The sequence below is a fragment of the Ursus maritimus genome, unplaced genomic scaffold, assembly GCF_017311325.1.
Source record: "Ursus maritimus isolate PB19 unplaced genomic scaffold, ASM1731132v1 scaffold_2, whole genome shotgun sequence".
Classification (NCBI taxonomy): domain Eukaryota; kingdom Metazoa; phylum Chordata; class Mammalia; order Carnivora; family Ursidae; genus Ursus; species Ursus maritimus.
The window spans coordinates 29587652-29604744 of NW_024424452.1; the positions used below are offsets into that span (position 1 = coordinate 29587652).

The following is a 17093-nucleotide window of genomic DNA, read 5'->3' on the forward strand; positions in this document are numbered from 1 at the left end:
AGCCTCCTCGCGCTGCCTGCCGGGAGCCGGAGCCGCTTCCGGTTGCTCTGGGGTTCCGAACTCCGACTCCCGTCGGCCCCCGGGAAAACCGCAGTGAGGTCACGCGGGCTCTGCCGGAACTCGTAGTTCCATCTGCTGTCGCGCTTCATAGTCGGAAACGGGGAAGGGCAGGGGCAAGAACTACCGAGGCGAAGGTACGGGTGGCGGGGAGGGGTCAATCCGCGCCGGCGTGGGGCTGGCGCTGAGGCGGTCCGAGGTGGTTGGGGTTGGGTGGGAGGAGATCCGCTCGCACACACGAGGAGGGTTGAGCCGCTGCCGCCGTTGTCGTCGCGGGTGCGGACCTGGGACTGGAGCCTTTGCCGCGACGACGCCGGGGATTGTGTCGCTAGCCCCCGGCGCCTCTGCCTTGCCGCTTCGCCGGGTCAGCGCGGCCTGCTCCTGCCCGGCCCGTCGCCCCCGCCTCCATTTCCCGCCCTCTCTTCACCACACACACGGCCCCCCCGATCATGGATCCGGGCAGTGGCGGTGGCGGCGGCGGCGGCGGTGGGAGCAGCAGCGGCAGCAGCAGCAGCGACTCGGCGCCCGACTGCTGGGACCAGGCGGACATGGAAGCCCCCGGGCCGGGCCCGTGTGGCGGCGCCGGCGGCCCCTTGGCGGCGGCGGCGGCAACGGCGGCGACCGAGGCCCAGCGTGAGCACCTCAGTGCGGCCTTCAGCCGGCAACTCAACGTCAACGCCAAGCCCTTCGTGCCCAACGTCCACGCCGCCGAGTTCGTGCCGTCCTTCCTGCGGGGCCCGGCCCAGCAGCCCCCGCCCCCAGCTGGCGCCGCCGCCCCCAACCACGGAGCCGGCAGCGGCGCTGGAGGCCCTCCGGGTAAAGGGCCGGGACGCGCGGGGCGGCCTCAGGGCGCGGGAGGCAGCCGGGCTGCGGGGTGGGAGCAGCCAGCCTGGGCCCGGAGCCCACTGGGGATGGGGGTGGGGTGCGGTGGGCTCGGGCGGCGCGCCCCGCGGGGCCCGGCGGCACGTGGAGCGCTGACAGCGGCGCCGGGCGCGGGCAGCCCTGGGTGGGGCGGCCCAGGGCCGGGGAGGCCGCCTGCGCTGGGCGGCGGCAGCGGTGGAGGGCCGGGCGGGGCAGGGGTGGCATGCGGGGGACACCCGCGGGGCCTGGGGGCCGCTCCTCCCCCGGGGGGGGCGCAGCCACCTCCTGGAAGTGGGGACCGTATGGGACGGAGACCGGGCCTGGCGGGTCAGTGCCACGAGGCCTAGAAGTGAGGACAGATGGAGCCACGAGTGGGTTGGGTGGGCGTTGAGAGATCCGAGGAGTTGGCGAGGACGATGCTCGAGTTTTCTCTTACCCTTAGGCCGAGGCGAGAGAGCAATTTCTATTATTGAAACTGTAATTGCGTTTTAAATGTCTGTGACACGGAACCGTCCTGAAGGAATCCCAAGATGCATTGCAGCCTTGTGATCCGGCAGAAACTGTTGGCTATCAATACAAAAATCTTGGTCACCCTTAGCATTCGTAAGCGTGTAAAGTTTACAAAGTGTCAGCAAGTTAAAGTTCTTCACTTAAACGTTAATGTGTTAGGCAACGACATTGATCTGTGTGCCCTTTACCTTAAGTGGGACATGGACTTTTCTCTTTAGTGACACGTTTGGAATCTTCGTTGCGTTGAAATCGTTTACCTTATTCAGGTTGCTTGGCATAACTCGCTCTTTCTCTCTGTTCACGTGTCAGGAATGAGTCTGAGCATTTGTTAGGATTTAAGAGTCATGTGCCATTCTCATCAGAGCTGGTAGGCATTCTTTCTGTGGTTTCAAGTTGAGTTCAGTCTTTAAGTCTTACTGGTTCTACCTCAGTGATAGCATGCTTGCAGGAACCGATTTATAGGAATGTCAAGTGTGAGTACTTTATACTTCTCAGAGAGAGGTGCTTATGTTGGGAACTGTCAGTTTTGTTTTGAAGAGAAAAAGAAAGGAAAAGGTGGAATGTCCTTCCCTTTATTTAACTAGGGTATCAGGAACTGGGTCATAGATGTTCCCAGCAATTTGTGAGAGAGAGTGGATTGTTGATTTCTCCTTAAAGTTCTAAATTGTGGTATTTCTTAGATAAGTGGACATCATAAAAGTGCTCTGGGAGGTTAGTTTCTTCAGAAAATTTTGCTATAGGGGCGCCTGGGTGGCACAGCGGTGAAGCGTCTGCCTTCGGCTCAGGGCGTGATCCCGGCGTTATGGGATCGAGCCCCACATCAGGCTCCTCCGCTACGAGCCTGCTTCTTCCTCTCCCACTCCCCCTGCTTGTGTTCCCTCTCTCGCTGGCTGTCTCTATCTCTGTCGAATAAATAAATAAAATCTTAAAAAAAAAATTTTTTGCTATATAGTTTTCTCTCTAGAGGCAAGAAGAGTTTGGAGAAATACTTTTTCAGAGTGTGTATGTGAGTACAGAGTTTGGATTTGGTTGTTTTATTGACTGGTATTTCTTTATTTATATAGGCCCTTGATATTTTCTTTTTGAGTAAGGAAATGCAGTTCTTACTTTTTGCTTAGATCAAGCCATTTTGGTGGCCCAAACTAGTTCATTACCACCTCCTGACAGTGTTGGTTTCCCCATACTTTATCCTGTAGATTTCCTTTTATCCAGCCATTTTCTTTTTGCCCCCCCCCCCCTCCTTTGGAGCCACTAGCACCACTTGGGCTGTACCTAGAACTCCCATTTCCAGCCTTTGTAGCCATCAGCCATCAAAGGACAGTCATCCTTAGAGCAGTGGTGGTCAGGAATGATGGTTATTGTTGAGTGGTTAGGCAGTATCTCTTAGGTGGGGGGACTGCTTTTCTCTTCCTGATATTTGCCAATTTCAGCTTTACTCTTACCCCTTTTCTCTGTCACACTACTTGGAGTTGGAGATGTAAAAGTGCGTGGGGAAGTGGTTGTTGGTAGGAAGATTCCCTGCATTGTGGTCAGTTTTTTCTTTTTTTATCGGAAGCCTATTTTGGTGTTACTGCCTTTATCAGATGCTTCTACAAAATACCTGTTAATGTTAAAAAATAATCCTCTGTAGGATGTTTATTTAGAAAAGAATGGGTTTTCTAAATTGAGGTCCATTGGATTGCGTTTTCCAGACCATTCAGGTCCATAAAATATTGTTAAAGCAGGGAACTGTGCTTGGAAGAAGCAGGGAAAAAGCTGGAAGTAGCACTTAGATTGAAATTCACAAAGGGGGAACCATAAAATTTGCAAGTTTTTTTATAGTGAGGAAATAGTCGGTAGGGCAAGCATGTTTTCTTTTGTTGTCAAGCCATAACTGAAATTTGTGGTGGGTGTGTTTTGAAACTAAATACCAGGAGAACTCTTGAAGGAGTCTGTTTAGAGGTAGAGCACCAGAATGAATGACTTATAAAATGTATCTATCTAGAATGACTATCTGTCATTTCTCTTGAAAATTGGCTGCCTGCCTTCCTTCCTTCCTTTCTTCTCTCTCTCTCTCTCTCTTTTTTTTTTTTTGGAAATACTTTCAGTGGGCCTTGAGCAAGAAGATGCTTTTGCCCAGTGTCATTTACCTTACTAGAGGGCTGCTAGTTAGCCTGTTTCTAGCTGTCCCAAGTCAGAACTTGGGATTTAGTGTTGACCTTGAATCCCTTTGAAAATTTAATATATGTTTCCAAAAAAATGATTAAGTAGAACACAGTTAAGTGTAATTAAGTATAATTCATTTAAGTGTAATTCTCTGCAGATCCAAGTAAATTGGCTAAGTGATGCTTCTTAAAGTAGAGGTCCTGAAATAAATGAAAATGTAAGACAGGGGTTATTTGTACTAGAACTAACGTTTTCTATGATAGAATGTACTTGAAGTTCCACTTTGCACCCAGTTCAGTCTTTCTGTTGTTGTTGTTGTTGTTAAATGAGAAACAGATTCAGCGGTGGTGATCAGGGTTACTTGGTGTCTTGGTTTATTTGGACTGCTGTAACAAAATACTCCAGACTGGGTGGCTTTGAAACAACAGAAGTTTATTGCTCACAGCTCTGGAGGCTGGAAGCCCAAGATCTGGGTTCCAGCCTGTTCAGGTGAGTACCCTTTTCTGGATAGCCAACTGCTGACTTCCTGTGTCTCGAGGCAGAAGGAGCAAGGGAGCTCTATGGACGACCTCTTTTTTTTTTTTAATGAAGGTAATAATCCTATTCTTGAGGGCTCCACCCTCATGACCTAGGGCCTCCCAAAGGCCCCACCTCTTTATAACATTAGGCATTAGGATTTCAATATAGGAATTATGGGAGACACAAATATTCAGACCATACATAGCACTTGGACTTTCAGGACAGCCGGAGCTTCTAAAATAGTGGTAGAGTGTTTTTTCTGCCACCCCACCCTCAACACCTCTCAAAAGTCTGCCATTAAAAGCAGTACTAAATAAAACTAGCAGTCCTCAGGAGGCCGTCAGAAGATTTGTCTCCAAAATGTTGCACATTGTGTTGTGAAACTTGAATTTTAAAGAGAAATGGTCTATTTTGTAGTGTTTGGGTTTCACTGGATGCCTTTTTGTGGAGGAGGGATTTTTTTTTTTAACGGTTGAGCTATAACTCACTATAAAATTTACCTTTAGAACTATACAGTGGTTTTTAGTATATTTACAAAGTTAAGCAACCATCACCATTTGGTGAATGCTTGTTAATCACTCATCTCTCAAAGGTGACGTCTTCAGAGCCACCGGAGTAGAGAAGATCCAGAATCGAAGTAGTAGTTGTTTTGTCCAGAAGGGCTCTTAGACTTTATTTACATTAAACAATACCCGTGGAAACTGAAAGATAAGGTTAGATAGTTGACAGAAAAGATTCTTGAGATTTGTTTCTCTTTCTGTAAGACCGAAGGGCTGCAACAACAATTCAGCTGTCAAGGATTTTTCAGGCTTCCGTGGGACAGTAACTGGAATAGAGTAACCAGAGGAAATCAGGGGAAAGTATTGTTCCTGGAGTGTCATTTCTTTTCCTACCTAATTTTCTACCTGGTTATTTCCTTTCCTGCCTTACCTTATTGATTATTAGACTGTTAGATTTGGGCTCTTATTTCAGGATTTTACACACTGTTAGAATTTTTGATTTTGAGTAAACCCTCTTTGGGTCAGGTTTTATTTAATGTAGTTAGTACATAGCTTTTTGCATTCTTTTATCCTTTCCTTATTTTTCACCTTTTCTGGAATTGTACTGCATGAGAAGACAGCAATTAAAATCTGTCGTGCGAGTTAGGGAAATGTAGAGGACAGATTTTAAACCTTGTTTTGCTTGCTGTTGTTCACTGGGGAGGAAATACCTTTTTTTTAAGTTAATTTTTTTAGAGAGAGTGCACACACACGAGGGAGAGGGGGAGAGAATTCCAGGCAGACTCTGGAGCCCGATGCTGGACTCGATCTCACGACCCTGAGATTACAGCCTGAGCCAAAAGCAAGAGTTGACGCTTAACCGACTGTGCCACCCAGGTGTCCCAGGGAGGAAATGGCTTAAAGTGTTAAAATAGTATTGTCTTTCTGGTTGAAAAGAAAGGAATGAATGAGATTTGATAACGTTTTGGGGTGAATTAGCAGAATTAGAATGAAATGTGTTGAGATGTGGATCTCTGGCCTTGCTTATATATATAGCAATTAACAAGCAAATGTTTTCATGCCTTCAGAACACAGGATGCTGTGCTAGGCACTTGAAGGGATGCCACCGAGATGATTAAGTTGTGATTCCTCAAGGAGCAAAGAAAGGGATGGATCAAATACTCATTTTACTCTAATGGGAGACCCAAGGTGGTAAGAGGGCCAAACAGAGGGGGTCGAAGGCTTTCAAAGCTGAGAGGAGGAATTGTCCACAGATTTCCTTATGTAAGTCATTTCAGTCCTGTCACCCTAATCATAAAACTAAAGATGTATTTTCTGCTAAGTGTTCTTTGTGAATACCTTGGGGTTTTTTTAAATTGAGATCTAATTTATATACACAGTCCACCCTTGTGTTTCTCTATTTTATTAAGTTTGCTAGGAATTTGCTGGAGTAGGGCATTGGTTATCTTTTTTTATTACTCGAAGTATAGTTGACACACAATGTTACGTTAGTTTCGGGTGTACAGTATAGTGGCTCCTCCCGCCAGAGGTAGAGCTCCCGTCTGTCACCACACAGGCGCGATTACAGCGCCACCGCCTGTGCCCCTGTGCTGTGCTGTGCCTTGGGTCCCTGTGAGCATCACTGGCTTTTCTGTTTACACTGTTTGTTGGCTCTTTCCCACGAGCAGCAGTAAGTGACTGTAGTTCTGGTGGTGTATCTGTTGGCCATGTTCATTTACGGTGCACCATTCTATTCACAGTTCTTAAAAATCTTTGGGAAGCAAGAATTTGGCCACTAGTTGAAGGTTCTCGATTGTTCTGGACCCTTAGACTCCTTTTTTAGCTGCAGTTGTTGATTCATACCAAAGCTGCTTAAAAGTTTTGTCCTTGTTTTCAGTAGATTTTAACAAAGCGTGCCTGAGCTGTAGATGTGTTTGGTTTTTTTCATAAGTGGCTTTGTTCTGAGGAAACCTAATTGTTACGGTACTCCAAGTTGAACCAGATCCCCAGCATAATTCTGCTTTCCAGGTGAGAGAAACATTTAGTAAGGATTTTCTGAGCATCTTTTATTAGCCTGGCCTGAGAGTGGTGACACCAAATTCCAGACTGTATTCCGGCTAGGTAATGGTAGGTCACTTCACTTGAAACAGACAAAAAGTGCATACTTGTGAATGTCATTGGGGCAGCTTCTTGGTTGAGCATTTCTGCAGAGCTCCAGTGGGTTACCATACTACCAAGCGGTTTGTGTCCATCTCCTTCGGGTGGTTGACATTGGTTGCATATACGTGTTTTTCTCTTCTCTTTGTACTTTTTTGGGTTGTCCGAAATGGTTTCGGTTGATGTATTTCAAGTATATTTCAAATTGTTTTTGACATAGGTGGGATATAGATCATAGACGAATGTTTTACGGTTGATTGAAGAACACAGTGGGATTTTAACTCTACAGAAAGCCTAATCAAGTTGGTATATAGAGTCGTGCGTTAGTGATCGAATAAATAGGATTTTGGAACGTGAGGGCTGGAAGTGACCCCAGCAGTAATACAATTGCCTCATTTTGGATAAAGAAACTGAAGCCTAGAGATGCTAAGTGAAGGCATAAGGTCACTTACAGCTTTAATGCCATGGTTGATTCTAGAATCCACATTTGCCAACTTCTAGTTCAGTGCTCTCTGCATACATCACTGTTTAATAACGGGGAAGAGGGTATGCATAGAGCTAATACTACAACCATCATAGTGTTCTCACTCAGGAATTTGCCTTTCTTATATTTCATTCTTAAATTTTTGTAATTATTTTGGGGCTTTGAATTGCTGGTTGTAATCATAAATTTACTGAGCAGTTACCACTTGCTTAATGTGGAATCTTCATGACACTCTCTTGAGGTAATAGATACTGTTAACACATTTTACAGGTAAGAAAATGAAGGCTCAGAGAAGCTAAGTATGTTGGCGAGGTGACACCGTTGACTAAATGCAGGAGCTAGGATTAGAATCTAGGTCTGATTTCCGAGCTTATTCTAGTAATGGTTTCCCTGCTAGCCCGTTCCTTGTGATTTGATATTAAAACGATCTTTTTGGCTGAGATACTTTTTTTCAGAAAAGGCGCCCCTGAGCGTGTGGGCTTTGGCTCTGTCTCCGTGTTCTGTCCCCGTGGGAACAAAGTCACATTCTCATGAGGAGGCAACGCTCTAAAGTAGTATTTTGAAATCGCTTCTTCATACGTTTTAGGAAATGATGATGTAAAGTCATTTAAACAGCTCTGTTCACTACTGTCTGTGACATGATGCCTTTTACTTTTAGAATGTTAGGTAGTTAAAGCAAAACCATGGACCTTTGTGTGTGTCCTGTGGGCTCTTCTTTCTGTGTCTGCCTTTACTGTTTTCTGGTTTTGTCTGTGAGAGAAAAATACTCCGCATGCAGTTTTGGTGGGACTGCGTGGTCACCTGAGTGCTAGGGGAGGTGCAGTTCTTTACTCGGACTGTGCTTGAACATCTCTGGGACGTTGGTTCTCTAACCCCTTGTTAAAAAGTCAGCACATGGAAGGTTGATGTTACTCTCTTTAAGCCCTGATGGGAATGTAGTAAACATAAGACTGCTGAGAAAACGGGACCGATAAGACCACAAGGAAACTAGCCCTGTGAAAAAAAAGCAAAAGGAAAGCGGAAGTGGATTCAGTAAAATCAGTTGTATGCTTATTCTGTATGGTACGTGTGCTGTGCCAGACTGTAGGGACTGCAAGAGTAGAGAAAAAAGTCTCCATATTGCAGAAAACCACCGTCGTTCTGGAAGTCTGTAATCTCCTTAGGCACCGGGACGAAGATCTGTGTGTGTGCACCTGTAATTGAGGGCAGGGTCCTAGCCTAGAAGGGCTCCGAGGAGGGATCATTAGCCTTCAGGTGCTGGGCCGGGTCGGGAGTGTGCTCGAAGTGGAAGATCAGGTGTGGCCAGTTTGCAGAGAATGAGCGCTGCTCGGGCTGTGCACTTGCGGCACCTTAATGAATTGAAATTCAGTAAAATTTAAAATGCCATTCCTAAGTTGAGCTACCACCTTTCAAGTGCTTAATAGCCACGCGTGGCTTGGGGACTATCTATGACAGCACAGAGAACACGTCCATCACTGCAGACACTGGTGTTGGACAGAATTTTGTCACACTATTTCTCAACTTCTGCACAGTGTAACACACTGTGACTTCTGTGACAGCACTGAAATTGTTTTTATTTTTTTCTTCAATGAGGATACCATTTAGCTACCAGGACTAAGGAATTTTAGGGTAGCTATTTTATATATTGCTGTTCATTGTGTAAAGAGGATTCAAGATCAGTTTTATATCTAAAGCAGTACACATTCAAATTGGTTATTTATGAAATATACAGATTAAGCACTTCTCAAGAATTGGCCAGACATTTGTGTTGAAAACATGTAGCTTGAATTATAACATAGTTTTCATTATCTACCACCTGTTTGACCTTGACTAACTTGTGCTGTACTGATGAGCTGGCAAAGTAGGAGTCTTCGTGTTGAAGTCTTTTATTTTTATTTTTTATTTTTTTAAAGATTTTATTTATTCATTCGACAGAGAGAGAGACAGCCAGCGAGAGAGGGAACACAAGCAGGGGGAGTGGGAGAGGAAGAAGCAGGCTCATAGCAGAGGAGCCTGATGTGGGGCTCGATCCCATAACACCGGGATCACGCCCTGAGCCGAAGGCAGACGCTTCACCGCTGTGCCACCCAGGCGCCCCCGTGTTGAAGTCTTTTGATTCACAGTCAGATATTTCTTTTCATTTCATTTCATTTCAGTGAGTTCCACGCTCACGCTCAACATGGGGCTTGAACTCACGAGCCTGAGAAAAAAGAGTCTCATTCTCTGTTGACTGAGCCAGCCAGGTGCCCCTCCATGATCAGATCTTTTTTTTTTAATTTATTTTTTAAATTATTTTTATTTTTATTATTATTAACATATATTATTTGTTTCGGCGGTACAGGTCTGTGATTCATCAGTCTTACACAACACACAGCGCTCACCACAACACATACCCTCCCCAGTGTCCATCACCCAGACACCCCATCTCTCCCACCCCCCTTTCACGCCAGCAGCCCTCAGTTTGTTTCCTGAGATTAAGAGTCTCTTACGGTTTGCATGATCAGATCTTTTTAAAATATTTATATTCTTTTTTATAAAAATTACAGTGAAATCATGGGGCGCCTGGGTGGCTCAGTTGGTTAAGTGCTCTTGATTTCCGCTTTGGTCACGATCTCGGAGTCCTGGGATCTAGCCCCACTTTGGGCTGCATGCTCGTTGGGGAGTCTGCTGCTCTCTTTGTTCCCTCTCCTTCTTCCCCTACCCCTGCTCTTTCTCTCAAATAAATAAATCTTTAAAAACAAAAATTACAATGAAATCATGTAACATACAATTAACCAATTTAAAGTGAATAATTCAGCCAGTGTTGTGTAGTCACCACCTCTGTCTAGTTCGAAAACATTTTCTTCACCCCAATAGGAGACCTGTGCCCATTAAGCAGTTACTTTGCATTCCCTTCTCCTCCTTTCAGCTTCTGGCAGCCACCAGCCTGCTTTCTGTCTCTATGGATTTACCTATTCTGAACATTTTATATGAGTGGAATTGTACAGCATGTGACCCTTTGTCTCTGGCTTATTTCACCAGGACCAAATTATCTCTAACAGTCTAAGATTCAGATTATCATTGATGATAAAGCATAAGCAGTAATACTGCCTGACAGTGTTCTGGTAACGTCTTTCACTTCTTGTTTTAAAATTTGTGGTGATATACCCAGTATCACACCTAGTTCTTTAATCTTCAGTTATCATGAACCAGAATATTGGTTTCCCTTTTAATTTGGGGTATGGCAGGTTACTCATTGTTGCGCTCTGATAACTTTCCCATTAATTAGAGTTGTTCCTTTTTTGAATACTTGACAAGGGTGTATTTCTGAACATGGAAATACCATTGGAAAATATGAAATCGTAATGTCACTGCTCACTCCTCAGGAGGTTTACAAACTTTTCCTTCACTGGGGATATGGACTGTGCAGGGCCTGAGAAACCACAGTCATCTGTTTGCTGAACATGAATAAATAAATGACTTTGGGCCCTAGTAGAATTCTAAGCCCTGGCTCCTTAGTGCTAGTAAAGTCAGGATGTGATATGCATTATATGAGTTAAGACCTGAGTAGAGTGAACTGGAAAGGGTTGCGTGTGTGTGTGTGTGTGTGTGTGTGTGTGTGTGTGTGGAGACCAGGTACAATAATATTGAGAAGTTTAAATTTAAAAGAACATCTTGCTCTCTCTGATATTTCTGGTTCATTACTGCAAAAATACCGGTTCACAAATGTCGCTTGCATTTTTGTTAGGTTTATAATGGGATCCGCATCTGGATGCGTGGAAAGCTTTTTTCCACCTTGGGGAAAGTATGGTCAACTTTTTATTTTTGGGCCTTTTAATACCATTAGGCATATATTAAGCACTTTATTGATTTTGGTACTTGACTCCGTCCCTGTGAGCTTTACAAACTTAAGGCATACATATTATAAACAGGGCGTTTTGAGAAGTAAAGCCATGAGCATATTTTCATCATGGTGCGTTCTGCAGTCACGGAGGTGGTCTGGTGACTGATGTCATTATCCTGAGAGTGCCTTACAGTCTTCTGTATGTATTGTGTATTTGTAAACCTAAGAGTTGGTTCTGGAACTGGGTGGTCAGGTATGTGTATTGTTTGGTTTTGTAAAACTCAGCTGCAGTTCAGAATATCTTACTCCATGATCTTTTTCCTGCCCTAAAATGCTACATCATCTCTAACTCAATTTACTTTTATTGAGTAAGTTTGCAGCAGGGGCTGTTTGAAGAAGGGCGAGATGGTGCTTGTCTAATTTGGAAAAGCCCAGTTGGGTCGGCTTTGTCTGAATGTTAGGTGGGAGTGATTGCAGTTACGTATTTCAGGGTGTTTGGAGGGGATTGAATGAGTCAGCACATCAGGGCTTGTTAAAAATCCGTTGGAGTTAATTTGCCCCCACCTCCAGCGCTGTGTGGATTCGTGAGTGCCTCCGTCCATTTCGTACTCAGTCATGCTGGTTGATAGAGTTGAGTGTATCCTGGTGCATGTTAGGGGGGAGAGACTCACGTGTTGAATATCTCCTTGGTGTCAGGCGTTACTTAATAGACACGAAACAAATCTATTCTCTCATTTAATTCTCTTAGTGGTCCCATCAGGTAGATAGCCTGTCATTTTCAGAATTCCAGTGAAATAGCTACAATCTCACAATTCGAAGTGACAAGCCAGCGTTTAAAGCAGGCATCAGCCCAGTGCCAGCCCCTTACCACTACCCAGTGCTGCCCCCTCCAGCCCGAGGGAGGCATGTGAACTTGATTCACTTAGCACAGCCTGGCCTTCCCTGAAAATTGAGCAATTTTCCTTACCCTACGCGTAAACTTTTCTTTGAGAAAGGAAAACAAAATAAAGGTATAATTCCTGGTCCCTCCAAACCTCGTTCAAATGATTTTTTTTAGCTTCTGTTTATATCCTGCGAATCACGAATTACATAGGCTGGGGTCATCTTAGACCTTTCACTCTTCCTTCCTCCTCCTGCCGGAGGATGCTTGTTATCTTTCCACTCAACCCCACCTCTCTAGTTCTACCGCTCTCGTGGTCCCAGGGCATGCTTGCCGGTATTGGTGATGTTGGTCTCTCTGCCAGTGGTGTTTTTTTCTTTCTCTAGTTATCTCTTTGCCACCGTTGATGGACCTTCCCAAGTGACACTCAGCATGTCACTTCTCTCTGAAAAACTTGGTTGCCCTTTACCTTTCAGGAACAGGAAGTTACTTTCTTCAACACTTCACATTGTTGAAGACTGGTTCTAAAACTTTGTCTTGACTTACTGTTGTTTCTGTGCAGTGATTTTAAATAGGCGCTTTGCAGTTTATGGGTTCATTATTTATTATTCGGTTTGCAGGATTCAGGTGACTTCAAATTCTTTGATACCTTTTGCATCTTGTAGATTTTTTGAAGCAAGGGCACTTTCATATTGGGATATGATTTAGGTTTGTCAGATACAAAAAATAAATTTACATATTTGCGTATCAGTATATATTTCTCATACCTGTCTTCCAGGGATGTCACAAGTAGATTTTGCAGTGTGACAGCTGTGGAAACTGGATTGTTGCTTGATCTTAGAATTTTAATATAGGACAAAACTGGTGTCATTGTAATCACCATTTCTGACATGTTGTAAGGGATCCTTTGCATTTCAAGGACTTTATGTGAATGTCCTTTTTATTTTATTGTTATCAAATAGAATTTATTCAAGGATCTTAGTAATATTGTGTGATTATGGAATCTTATAAAAGAGCTAATCATAGCCTTGTTGGCCTGGAGCTACCAAGAGAGGATCTAGAGAAATAACGTTATTTGGTGAGCAAAATCTTAATAATTTGATCTGCACTGGGCTGTGGATTTGATCTGCACTGGGCTGTGGATTACTTTTATAATATCCTTGAAGGAAAAGTTTTATAAAGCAAATTAAGAGAATAAGTATACCTTTATGAATACATTTCAGTTACTGAAAATGTGGTAAAATAGGCTGTAATTGGTAGGTGTTTAAAAATATTTTTTTAAACAGAGACTTGTAATTTGAACACCTGAGTTAGCTGCTGTTGGTCTAAATTACTGAGGTTTTTGCTGTGTTATTGAAATTCTATTTTTACCGCATTTTAAAAGATACATGAAAATGGATGTGTGGGACTTAATTTTTAATAGAACGTATTTCTGTTAAACAGCACCTGTAGAACCTTCTCGAGAGGAACAGTCATTGTTGTGCGAAGGTAATTTTCTATGATATGACCCTTTGAATGTCTAATTGAGAAAACATTAAGTTGTCTATGGTGTGTGAAGCCTGGATATTGTTTTGTAAATATATATTCTATCTCAATTTCTTGTCTAGGTTCAAATTCAGCTGTAAGCATGGAACTTTCAGAACCCGTTGGTAAGAAAATTTCTGACCCTATTAATATAGTAATATGAAACCCCTTCAGGATAGAAGGTGCAAATATAAGTGTCATGGTTATGGTAATGCCTGCATTTAAAACTGACTTTGAGTCTTTGCTGTTGGGATTTAGAAAGCAGCTCTAGTTGGACGTCAGCAGTGCGGTGGTACACTGAGCCTGCCCTCGTGAAAGCCGAGTGGAAGAGCGCTAAAGGCAGTTGAGGGGCTTGGGCTTGTTAGATTTCCTTTGTGAAAAATTTCCTTCCTTTTTGCAACTTGTTGCACTTAAGGGTGTCAGATTCCTCAGGTCATTGATAAAGTTGATGCCAAATGACTTGCAGAGGGAAAAGCAAAGATGTTGTAAATCCCACGTTCTGATTTGAAACTTTCCCATTTTCCGTGTGTCAGGACATCCTGACACTGGAATAACTGGGCTGTTAGGAATGGTACATCTCCTGTTTATAGTTTGTTTGTCCTTATGGAAATGAAGCTTTGTTAAAATAGCAAGCTCTCATAGTCTCTGAGTCAGCTCTGATGTCAGCAGTGGGGCCAGCTTGAAAGCTGTAATCCATTTCTGTTGTGAAAGAGATTTTCCTGCTTATGTTTCACTAGATGTTAGGAAGTAGAACTAAATATGCAAAGTTCTATTTGTTTGAAGGCATCTGTGTTTTACAGTACAGATTGTAAGTCTTTTTCAGAATACTAAGTTAAATGTCTTATTTCAGTAGAAAATGGGGAGACAGAAATGTCCCCAGAAGAATCATGGGAGCACAAAGAAGAAATAAGTGAAGCAGAGTTAGGGGGTGGTTCCTTGGGAGATGGAAGACCTCCAGAGGAGAGCGCACAAGAAATGATGGAGGAGGAAGAGGAAATACCAAAACCTAAATCTGTGGTCGCACCCCCTGGGGCTCCTAAGAAAGAACACGTAAATGTGGTATTCATTGGGCATGTAGGTAAGTTGCGCTCCCAGCGCTGAGACAGTGACCAGTCATGGGGTACATCAGCTACCTGGGGGTGTTAGTGAAACTGAGCTGAATTAATCTGAAATGTTTTTATTTTTAACTTGATAGATTTTTTTTTTTTTTTAAGCTGGCAGAACATTGCCAACATTTTGTTGGGTAGATAAATAATCTTGTAATGGTGTGGAAGCTGGAAGAAAATAAGCTTCTGTATGTATGTGATGCACAATTGGTTTGTAGGCCCCCTGATGGTAGCCAAGCCTATTATGACATCTGGTGATTAATATCCTAGAAAATGTGCCTGTTGTTTTGTGTGAACTTCAGTTAATTTGTTAATTTTATGGGCCTCATCTAACCTAGATAGTTTAATTTTGTGTGACAAAGGAAATGAATAATTTGGAGTGACTTCTGGATGCTTGTCAGGTTACTGGTTTAGCACAAAACAAAACCCTATTTAATTTACTCAGCTCTTCCCTGACCATCTGACTTAGCCTCAAAATCACGAGAAGAAAAATACAGAATCATGTGTCCCTTTCTTCCCTTTATCTCTGCTTTCTCCGGAATATAATGCTACACCGTAAGACTTCTTTAGTAGCAAGAACTCCTTTGAAATTTGTAAAGGAACACCTATATTTGCTAAAATTAGTGAAAGGCAGACTACCTAAATGTAGTTCACAGCTCTTTGGCCACTTCGGCTCTCCCCTGAGATTCCCCTTGGGTAATTTATATTCTGTTGCTGCTGTGCTCTTAGCTGAAGGTCAGAGAGCAGTCTGTTCAAAAATTCTTCTTTATCAAAAGTAGTTCTAAATTCTTCATCAGTATAAATCATTGTAGAGCTGCAAGGGGTCTTGACAGCTTCTTTTGCAACTGAAATTATTGAATTATATATGCTGATTGGTAACGGTATTAGTGCATATAGCGGTTGTTTTTTTTTTTTTTAAGCCTGTGTTTTGCATGTTATTGATGTTGTTGTTACTTTTAGATGCTGGCAAGTCGACCATTGGAGGACAAATAATGTAAGTCTGTATTTTTTGTTAAATAATAGAGTTAACTTGATTGGATGAGTTTTGGGCACTGTAAACATACAGTCATACAAAGGAGATAAAACAGGTCACCTGAAGAAGTTATAAAGACATTACCTGTAAGGAAAGCTGATCTTTTATTTTTATTTTTTTAAAGATTTTTTTATTTATTTGAGAGAGAGCAGAGCAAGACTGAGAGAGCACAAGCAGGGCCAGGGGCAGAGGGAGAAGCAAGCGCCTCACTGAGCGGGGAGCCCGCCGTAGGGCTCGATCCCAGGACTCTGGGCTCACGACCTGCACCAAAGGCAGACGCCTAACCCCTGAACCACCCAGGTGCCCCGAGGAAACCTGATCTTAAGGAATTTTTGCAGTGTGATCATTGTTAGTATTTTTTGATAGATTGGAGGCATTCACTAGAATTCTTTTGTTATCACTGTCAAACTTTTATGGAACATTAGTTAAATGTATTTTTGAAAGCTGTATTTTAGATTTTTTTTTTAATAAAAGCTAATGTAGAACCCTAGATTATAGGAAATCTTGGTTTGCTTTGAATATAATTTTCTTAGGAATAATGAGAACCAGCACATGAGTCTGGTACTTGGGGGGGAAGGGAACTCCTTATTCCTTACTCATCAACTCTTTTAAGTCCTAGGTAGATTACTCAAAGACAGGTAGTCTGGCTAGCATGCTAGATAATTTATCATAATCTTTTATCACATGTAGAAGCTATCTAAGTATGAAAACACCTCGGTTGATCTTTAGCAATGTATTCTAGTATTTTTTTTAAAAAATATTTTGTTTATTTATTTGACAGAGAGACAGGCAGTGAGAGAGGGAACATAAGCAGGGGGAGTGGGAGAGGAAGAAGCAGGCTCCCAGCAGAGGAGCCCGATGTGGAGCTCGATCCCAGAACGCCGGGATCACGCCCTGAGCCGAAGGCCGACGCTTAACGACTGAGCCACCCAGGCGCCCCAATGTATTCTAGTATTGAAAAAAGTTTTTTTAATTAGAAGGTCTTATAATTTTGGGGTACCTGGCTGGCCCAGTAGGTAGAACATGTGACTCTTGGTCTCAGGGTTGTGAGTTCAAGCCCCACATTGGGGACAGAGTTTTTTGTTTTTTGGTTTGGTTTTTTTCAGTGTTTTACAATTTTAATCCCTCCTGAATTATATCCATTTCTTTAAACTGTATCATCAGAGGGTCTAGAGAGCATATCTTCATTGTCTTGCCTTGTAGTCTTAGTTGGTAATATTCCCAGTTACTTCTGAAAATTCTATAACAGACCTTAAAATAAGCTATTAAATAGGAATCCTTAACTAAGGCTCTACGGATGGAATGCCCATTTGATTCTGTGTTTTAGGAGAATGTGTATTTTTTGCTTAGGCTGTAATTTTCATGGGCATTTCACTAGGATGCTGTGCTCAGCAGGCTAGCAGCACGCACTGTAGATGACCGCCGAGAACCCACAGAGAAGAAAGCTTAAACAGGAAGGCTTTGATTTGGATTGCGTCAAGGGAAGCAGTTCAGTATTCCTAAGGAATTGTTTTC

The 17093-nt window shown here is 43.2% G+C and overlaps 1 protein-coding gene across 1 annotated transcript in view; it reads left to right on the plus strand.

Annotated features, from left to right (window-relative positions):
* Nucleotides 1–290: 290 nt before the first annotated feature.
* GSPT1 (G1 to S phase transition 1) overlaps nt 291–17093 on the plus strand; it is a 34801-nt gene continuing 17998 nt past the window's right edge. Inside the window, exons 1-5 of the mRNA XM_040635313.1 lie at nt 291–873; nt 13359–13403; nt 13523–13564; nt 14290–14517; nt 15506–15539. Coding sequence (XP_040491247.1) covers nt 507–873; nt 13359–13403; nt 13523–13564; nt 14290–14517; nt 15506–15539 — 716 coding nt within the window. The 5' untranslated portion in view covers nt 291–506. The remainder of the gene's footprint in view (nt 874–13358; nt 13404–13522; nt 13565–14289; nt 14518–15505; nt 15540–17093) is intronic.